Source organism: Echinops telfairi, unplaced genomic scaffold (assembly GCF_000313985.2).
Source record: "Echinops telfairi isolate 266 unplaced genomic scaffold, ASM31398v2 ScPeMD7_655;HRSCAF=1070, whole genome shotgun sequence".
NCBI lineage: Eukaryota > Metazoa > Chordata > Mammalia > Afrosoricida > Tenrecidae > Echinops > Echinops telfairi.
The window spans coordinates 21,118,307-21,126,779 of NW_022104553.1; the positions used below are offsets into that span (position 1 = coordinate 21,118,307).

At 59.8% G+C, this 8,473-nt stretch overlaps 2 protein-coding genes across 2 annotated transcripts in view; both read right to left on the reverse strand.

Annotated features, from left to right (window-relative positions):
- Positions 1-2,091, reverse strand: part of MYBPC2 (myosin binding protein C2) — a 37,997-nt gene extending 35,906 nt beyond the window's left edge. The window contains exons 1-2 of the mRNA XM_045292620.1: positions 2,009-2,091; positions 110-204 (exon numbers count right to left, since the gene is read on the reverse strand). Coding sequence (XP_045148555.1) covers positions 110-204; positions 2,009-2,091 — 178 coding nt within the window. The remainder of the gene's footprint in view (positions 1-109; positions 205-2,008) is intronic.
- Positions 2,092-3,273: 1,182 nt separating this feature from the next.
- SPIB (Spi-B transcription factor) overlaps positions 3,274-8,473 on the reverse strand; it is an 11,973-nt gene continuing 6,773 nt past the window's right edge. The window contains exons 8-12 of the mRNA XM_045292813.1: positions 6,724-6,735; positions 6,351-6,423; positions 5,848-6,065; positions 4,775-4,931; positions 3,274-3,572 (exon numbers count right to left, since the gene is read on the reverse strand). Of these exons, the coding sequence (XP_045148748.1) occupies positions 3,274-3,572; positions 4,775-4,931; positions 5,848-6,065; positions 6,351-6,423; positions 6,724-6,735 (759 nt within the window). The remainder of the gene's footprint in view (positions 3,573-4,774; positions 4,932-5,847; positions 6,066-6,350; positions 6,424-6,723; positions 6,736-8,473) is intronic.

The following is an 8,473-nucleotide window of genomic DNA, read 5'->3' on the forward strand; positions in this document are numbered from 1 at the left end:
ACGCAAGGAAGGGAGCCTGTTCTCCGTGCCCTATCAAGAAAGGCACCCCCAACCCCCACGCAGGAAAGAACACCCCCAGCCCATGTGAGAAAGGGGTCCTGGCAGCCACCTGGCTTCGCCTCGGGCATGTCGGCGGCGGAACTCAGGACTGGTCCTGCTTCTCGGTCGACAGCTGCGTCCCGCGCGGGGCCCAGGGGAGGACGCCTGGGTCCCCAGGGAGAGCCCTTTAAGGCGTCTCCGGACTCCCAGGAGGCTCCGGGAGGACTCAGCCACAGCCTCCCCGCCCCCCGCCGCCCCACATTGCTCCCGCGTGCTCCAGAAGGTGATGAGTAACAGCTGGACCTAGCTGGGAGCCAAGTCCCCTGGCCAGGAGGCACTGGGTGCCGGGACACCTGAGTCTGAGGCAGGAGGGAGCTGGGGACTTGGAAGCTTGGATCTGAGGGGGGAGCGTGCTGGACTCCAGGGTCTGGGAAGCTGTACCTTTGGGTCTAAGTGAGGAGGGGGTTGGGGGACCTGGACCCCTGGATCTAAGGGACTAGGGGGCTGGGGGACCGGACTCGTGGGTCTGAGAGAGGAGGGTGCTCCCCTCACCCCTTGCAGAGCTGCAGGAGGCGTGCTGGGAGGGCCTGGGGTCTCCAGGGTCCGGGCTGGGCGGCCGCTCTGGCCTGGGTCCGGTGGGGGTGGGGAAAGGCCGTGTGGGGAAAGTCTTGCTGAGTATCTGCAAGGCAGGCGTTTTCGGGAAACCAGAGAGGGGAGGGAGGGTCCGGTTTCCCAGCGTGGGCAGGATGGCCGGGGAGGGAGAGTAGTCAGTGCCCGCGGGCCGTCCTGGGGCGAGGACAGCCCTAAAGGCCTGAGGGGACCCCAGCCGCCAAAGGGCGCGACCTGGCCTCTGAGTCCCCTGGGACCACCCTGGCCCCCCCCTCACGGACCCCTTCCCGGAGCGGGTGCGGCGGGCACCGGCCGCGGGGGGGACAAACGGGTGTCCGGGAAGCCGGGAAGGCCCTGGAGGGCTGCCCGGAGCTGGCGCCCTGCCGAGCAGAAGGACCCGTGGCTTTCTGAATCGGGGCGGGGGGTGGTGGCAGGATGTCCTGTGGTGGGTGGGGCCTGGGTGATAAGGGGCGGGGCTTGATGTGATGGGCGGGGTTTAGGGGGAACAGGTGTTCTGGGGGAGGGGCCAGGTGGGCGTGGAGGCTCTGAAAGGGAAAGGAAGGATCTGGGGACTTGGAGTGAATTTCGGGTTAGGGACCCAAGTGTGACTGAAGTCCAGCCCCTCCTCGTCATTTTGTCCAAACCTCCTTTGAACCGGAAAGTTCCCCTGCGTCCCGAGCACACCCAGCCAATCCGCTGGGGGCTGCCTTCTGATGTCACGGTTGCCAGGCAGATTGGCATCATGCTCCAGCTGCGATGCCGGCCCGGGCAGTCTCAGGGCTCAATCCAGAGTGTGGAGACCAGAGATCTAGACGGGATACAGCCTTAGAGGGGGGAGGGAGGGGACAGAGATCCAGAGAAAGGATGATGGAGAGCCAGAGAGAGAGGGTGCACAGAGTACCAGAGGGGAGAGGAGACAGGGCAGGAGGAAGCACATGCCAGTAGGAAGAGAGGGAGACACAGACATTTAAGGGTCGCTCTTGCCTGGGCAGCCTCTGGCTCCTCAGCCACCCAACTCTCCTCTCCCCTCCCCCCAGCCGCCATCCAGGGTGTCTGAAGGCCCACTCCCTGGAGGCAGGGTAGGGATACAGCTCAACTGCCTGACCCAAGGTCCCAGGATGGCTGTCTCTCCTTGGTTTGATGATTTCATTTTATTTCACACCTGGGTGTTTTTGTTTTTGCTTTGTCTTTTGCAAAGTGTACATCATCTGTAGGCGGTTGTGGTGCGGAGGACGCCTAGGGCCCCACGCCCCGCCCCGCCCTGTCCTCTCTGGAGGCGCCTCCCAGCCTGGGCCCTGCCTTCTAGTGGAAGCCCCGTCGCCTCTGTGAGTCCCGGATGCTCCCTTCTCTTGTGGGGCACCTGCTGGGGGTGGGGCTGGAGGATCCATTTCGGGAGATGTCGCAGAGGCGCAAGGCGTCCTGGTGGCGCAGCAGGCCAAGCATTGCTCTGCTCACGGCCAGTTGGCCGGTTCGAGATTGTCTGCTCTCGTCCAGAAGAACAGCTTGGGAAACCCTACGAAGCAGTCCTCGTTGGTGCAGCAGGTCCCTTGAGAGTCGTCTTCCTCCTCTTCTCTCCAGTGCACAGAAAGGGAGGTTGGGGGTCCCAGAAGCGATAAGTCCTTTGCCTGTGGCCTCCCAGCCCCTCAGGATCATGGTCCTCTTGTCCTGAGCCTCTGAGCCCCAGGAGTCCTGGGTCATCGCTGCTGAGTTAAGTCACTGTGTGGTGGGGACTGGGGCAAAATGCAGAGAACAGGGTCCAGGAGGAGGAGACCACAGCCTGGCTCCCCCCAGCTTAGCTGGCTCACCATCGCTGGATCAATCAGAGTCCACGAAGTGAAGGCAGAAATGGGGAGTCTCATCTTTGGAGTGTTGGCTGATGCCAATGTTCCCCCAAACGGGCCTATCTGGTGGGATGTGCTCAGATACATAAAGAACACTGTAGTCCCCCTGCCCTGCCCACCCCACATCTGGCAAGCTTAGTCCAAGCACAACTAGACCATTTCAGAAGGACCCGAAATATGTTGGGAGAGCCCCAGACATATCAGGGACAAAACTGATCTCAAAGTGGTTGCAGGGGTTTTCGTGGAGGGCAGGGGACACGCACGACCAGGGGGTCCGTCCCAAATGGGCTGGGATGTGATAAGGAGTTTTCAGACATAGTTGAGAAATCTCAGATCTAACAAGGGGGACCACCTAGACTTGTCAAGGGGCTTGGGGTAGCTGGTAGCAGGAGCCCCCTTCCAGAAGTGGGGTTCTGTGGTAGTTTTCACCTCAGATGTGACCAACAGGTTCCACCCACAAGCCAGGTCTAGGAGAGGTCTCGAGTCTGTTTGGGGGACCCCAGGGATGCTGGAACACTACAAGCAGGGCCGCCCCCCACCCCACAGTGGTCTACGGATCCCGTGACCCAAGACACACACAGGCCCTGGACATGAAAGGGGGGACTCCCAACAGGAACCCTGGCACACGTGGGGATCCCTGGAGGGCCCTGGGCAAGGCTTAGGAATCCCAGACATCCGCTGACCCCTGTGCGGGGTCCATGGGTCCTAGGTTATGTGGTCGACAACGTGGCAGTGATGCCCCAGAGGGTCCCTGGCTGCCCCCCAGGAGCGTCCTGGTGGGGGCTCAGGCCCGGCGAGCGGCGGGCAGCAGCGCGCAGTCGAACTGGTAGGTGAGCTTTCGCTTGACCTTGCGAATCTCGCCGGTCTTGGCGTAGTTGCGCAGGGCGCGCGCCAGCTTCTGGTAGGTCATGCGCTTGCGGTTGCCCTTCTCCTGGCCCCAGCGGCGGGCCAGCAGCTCCTTGTGCTTGGAGGAGAACTGGAAGATGCCGGCGCCCGGCTCCACCCACCACACACACTCGCGCATGTCTCCGCGGGTCAGCAGTCCCAGTAGGAACTGGTACAGGCGCAGCTTCTTGCGGGCTCCTGGGGCGGGGCGGGGGCGGGGGGGTGTGTGTCAGGGGCGTGTCCCTCCGCGCCTGCCCCGCCCCATGCTTCCAACCCACTTCCTGCCCACCAGGGCCCTTGCTGAGCCCCAGCCTGTCTAACTCAAGTGAGGTGAAACGGATCGCTTTAGGGGGTGAGGGGGTCTGTGCCCCCCAAGCCATCATTCCCGGCTTCCTGTTCCCAGTGGGACTCTGGGAGATCAGAGGGCCTTGATCCCTGCACTCCAAGATGCACCAAGCGCCCCCACCCCCACCAGCTCCCAGAACTGGGCAGCTCATTGGATTTAAGACCCTCCCCTGGGCCATGTCCCAGCTGTGTGATCTTGGGGTGATCACTAAACCTCTCTGAGCTTTGATGAAAATGGGCCGCGTGCATATGCGTGTGTGTTTGACTTGCATAGACGTCTTACGGAGTTGTTGAGAATTTAGTGCCAAGCACCAGGGCTGACATGCTCTGCGGCAGTTAACTCCTTTCATCTCTCTGAGTGAAGGCAGGCCTGGCTCTGAGCAGAAAGGCCAGCCGTTTACACCCACTCAGGGGTGACCGCTATCGAAAAAGGCTGTGCAGAGAGCACAGTGGTCCTCTGCACAGAGGCGTAGAATAACGGAGCTCCCGCGGGAGGGAGGGAAGGAGGGAGGGAGGTGCGCGGGTTGGAATGGGTGGCGGTGGGCGTGGCCATTATGTTGCCGCTGTTGTCTGGACAATTTGGGGATGAGGCTGCCGTTGGGGCCACTCACTTCTGAGACCCCCATGTCTCCCCGAAGAAGTCCCCGGATGGTGCCTTTAAAATCCATCGCGGCAGCTCCGCGGGACAAAGGCACGGTGAATGGCTGTTGTGAAAATGACAGCTAAGAAAGCCCCGCGGGGCCGGTCTACTCGGTCGCGTGGCATCGACTCGATGGCTCCCCCCTGCGGCGGCGGCGAACGCAACAACCACAGGTCGTGCAAGCCTCCCACTGGCCTTTTGGAGCGTAGACCCCCTTGGGGTCTCCGTTCCCATTGTACAGAGACCAACGGAGGCCCTGAGAGGTAGGGGGGCTTGTCCAAGGTCATGCAGCCAGCAAGTGGCAGATTGGGGAGCCGAGGCATTCAGTAGGTGCTCTTGAGCAGCCTGGCTTCTTTCTAGTCTCTGTCCCTATCCCCAGCTGCAGCCGCGACACCACGCTGCCAGGTCCGCCTACCTGCGTCTGATCCCCGGCCATCCACGCCGGGCAGCAGGGCCTCGTCGGACTCGCTGTCTGACACCTCCAGGGTCGGGCTGCTCAGCACAAAGTCCTCCTCTTCGGACTGCACAGGGCTGGGGTAGGGGGCACACGCGGCCACTAGGGAGCCCAGGGTCTGCAGAAGGTCAGGGTCACCCATGCATTCAGGGGTGCCCTTCTCTCCCCACTTCTCATGTCCCCCTTTTTAATTCCCATTACCACCCTGGGCTCTGACCTCCACCTCATCCCTCTGCTGTGGCCAGCCACCACCCCCCAAAGCCCATTCAGGGCCACAGGTCTGACACAATGTGTCCCTCAGTGGGCTCATTTGTACCGAGGCTGGTTGCTTTTGGAAGGAGCCCTGGTAGTGTAGTGGGTTTCAAGTTGGGCTGCTAACCTCAAGGTCAGCAGTTTGAACCAACCAACCAATCCGGAGCGCGCGTGCGCGTGTGTGCACACACACATAAAAAGTTGAGGCTTTCTACCCCCATAAACATTACTACTTACACGAATAACAATGAGTACAAGGAAGTAGAAAATGTTCTGGAAGTGAGTGTGGTGACAATTATACAGCTCTTCTGGATATGATTACATGACTGAATTGTGTGACATAGAGATGAAGTGCTAATAAAACTGTTAAAAAGATTTACTCCGCAGTGCCACCTTTACTTAACCTCTCCCTGAAAACTCATTGTGGTCAATTTCAAGTCAAAGTGAGTTTCCCTTTAGAGGGACTTGAGGTTTTGAACTGCTGACCTTGGGGATCGTAGCCAAATTCATAACCACTACTCCACCAGGACTCTTCTGTCCCAGAGTTTCCCTGGGAGACATAATCGAGAGAGAATGGCAGCGCATGTGGCTTGGCAACCTTTGGGAAACAGACGGGCAGGTCTTTCAAACTGCCAACCTTTCTGTGACTTGCCAAGCACTTAACCCTCAGCACCACCAGGGACTCCCTTAACAGGGTGAAGGGGTCCAATGGGAATGGGGTCAAAACTGGGAAGCCCAATCTATCCCATGATAGTCACTTTGGGGTTCTCTAAGCCCCTCACCTGGCTGGTGAAATCTTCTGCGGGGTACGTGGGTAGACTGGGCCCCAGGGCCTCCAGATTGGGGGTCAGGTCGAGACCCCCAGCAGCAGCGCTGTAGGTGGCGGGTCCGTAGCAGAGGGGAACAGCCTGGGGGTGGCCGAATGAGGCGGATGCAGGGTCGAAGGTCTCATAGAGAGCAGGTGGGGCTGGTGGGGCCTCGGTCCAGGACCACAGGGAGTCTGGGGGTGGGATAGCAGAGGGTGTGGAGTGAGATGGCGGGAGGCCTGGCCACAGTGCCCCCACCCTGCAATCCTCAACACAGAGGGGCTATTGTGTACTGTGCAAATCCCTGACCCCAGGATTTGCATGGAGGGGGCGGACCTGGGGGGCCTGGGCAGAAGGGTAGGGAGGAGACCATGAGGTGAGGCCTCCTCTTATCTTGCTCAGTCAGGTGATGCACCCCACCCCCACCCCCACCGCACTCCCATAGCCCAGCCAGGGAGGGGAGGTTCAGGGTCACTCACCAGGAACCCCCTCTGTGTCCGTATAACCTGGGTGCTTGCCGCTATCCAGGTCATAGAAGACGCCATCTGAGTACTGAGGAGGGTGGCAGTGGGAGAGGGGTCATCCAGGCTGCAGGGGCACCCAGCCCCGCCCCTACCCTGGACCAGTGAGGAGACTCAGACCCAGACATGGGGGCCAAGAGGAGAGAGGGGGCAACTTGAGTGGAAAGAGAGAAAACAAAAAACGCAGAGAGATAGAAACACAGAGACAGAGAGACAGCTGGTAAGGGAGTGGCAGAGGGGCACAGAAAGACGGTGGCATGCAGAGACACGTGTGTGTGCAACACACGGGGAGAGATGGAGATCTAGGTGCTCAGAGAGAAAGCGCTAAGACCAGGCAAGCCAGCTCCCACTAACATGGGCTCCCTGAGGTGGAGTGGGGGGGCTTGGTGACTGAAGGTTCCCTCAGGCCCCCTGGGCCCCATGCAGGTGCCCTGGTCTCCCTGGGGTGGGGTGAGGGCGGACTGCAGGGTGGGAAATGGAGGTAGTCATCTTTATAAAGCAGCATCAGGTGGGCTTCTCAGGACTCCCCAAGTGGTCTTCCCTCATTGTACCCACTGCTGTCCTGCCAATTCTGGCTCACGAGTGGCCCTGGAGGGGAGAGTCGAGCTGTCCCGGACGATGGCCAACTCAGAACATCTTTTCCAGAAGCCCACGGCCTCCTCTTTCGGGCCCCCTGGAGCAGCTGGTGGGTTTGAACCTCCGACCTTTTCAGCTCAGCTGCCAAGCCCTTAGCTTTTGTGCCTCCGCCACCACACCCCAGAGCTTCCTTAAGACCAGCCCTGGTGGTGCAGCGGTTACGGTGCTCAGCCGCTAAGGGAGGCGTGGGCAGGTCAAACGCCAACTGCTGGGCGGAAGAAAGGCCTGCCACCCTGCAGCCGAGATAGGACGCAGCCTGGAAAACCCTCACGGGGACAGCGGGTCCTGGGGTGCCCCGTTCCACTCCAGGCTCTAGGGCGCCCTGGGGGCGCCGGTCATTGCGTGGAGCGCTAGGCAGCGAGTAAAAATGCAAAAGAATCGGCACTGGGAGAAGCTCTTTTTGAGAGTTCCCAGCCAGGCAGAACCCACCCATAGTGGGAAGTGTGTTTCTGGGGGCCATGCTAGTGCCGAAGAGACCCCAGGAATCTTCTGGAGGGATGGCGTGCTCCCACCCAGCTCCCGTAAGCCAGGTGTGTTGGATGGAAGACGCGCTTTGAGCGATGCTGCTCCCAGAGGACCCGCCGCTTGGCCGCCCGTAAGCTACGCCTCAACGGTAAAAGAGAAAAAAACCAAAACAAAACAAAAGACAACTGGACAAGACGGCGGGGATGTGAGGTGTGAGGGGGAGGGGCACGTACCCCACACCAACTGCTATCGCGTCAATCCCACGCTCAGCGAGCCCCCTAAGACAGAGGAGAATGGGCCCCGTGGGTTTCTGGGGCTGTCAGTCTTACCGGGAGCAGACAGCCTCGTCTTTCTCCCTTGAGCGGCTGGTGGTTTGGGGTTCTGTGAGACAGCACTTACCCACTGTGCCCACTGGGTGTTCTTACACCTATATTGGTAAGGTGTGATCTCTCTGACTGGGTGGAGGGCCCCAGGTAGGTCTGAAATACTACAGAATCCTTTCTCTTTATGGGCAAAAGGTAAGCAGGAGACAGAATGAGACCGAAGAAATCCATCAGCTAAGTGTGGGAAGGACCAGACACAAGAGCAGGGGTACAGAGGCACCCACCACACCCACACGTAGTATGTACACACTGCACACGCCACACATGTAACACACACACACCACACACTGCATGCACACTGCACACGCATATACACACACTACCTACACACCACACACTGTACACACACCCAGCACGCACAAACACACATGTTACCTACACACCACTGTACACACACAACACACTGCGCGTGCGCACACTACATAACACCACGTACACACTACACACGGCACACAACATACACCCACTTCACACAGCCCACTGCACACACACACATTACCCACGCATTGCACATACACAGCACACACTGCACATACACCACACGACACACACATATTACACACACACACACACACACACACACACACACGCGCACAG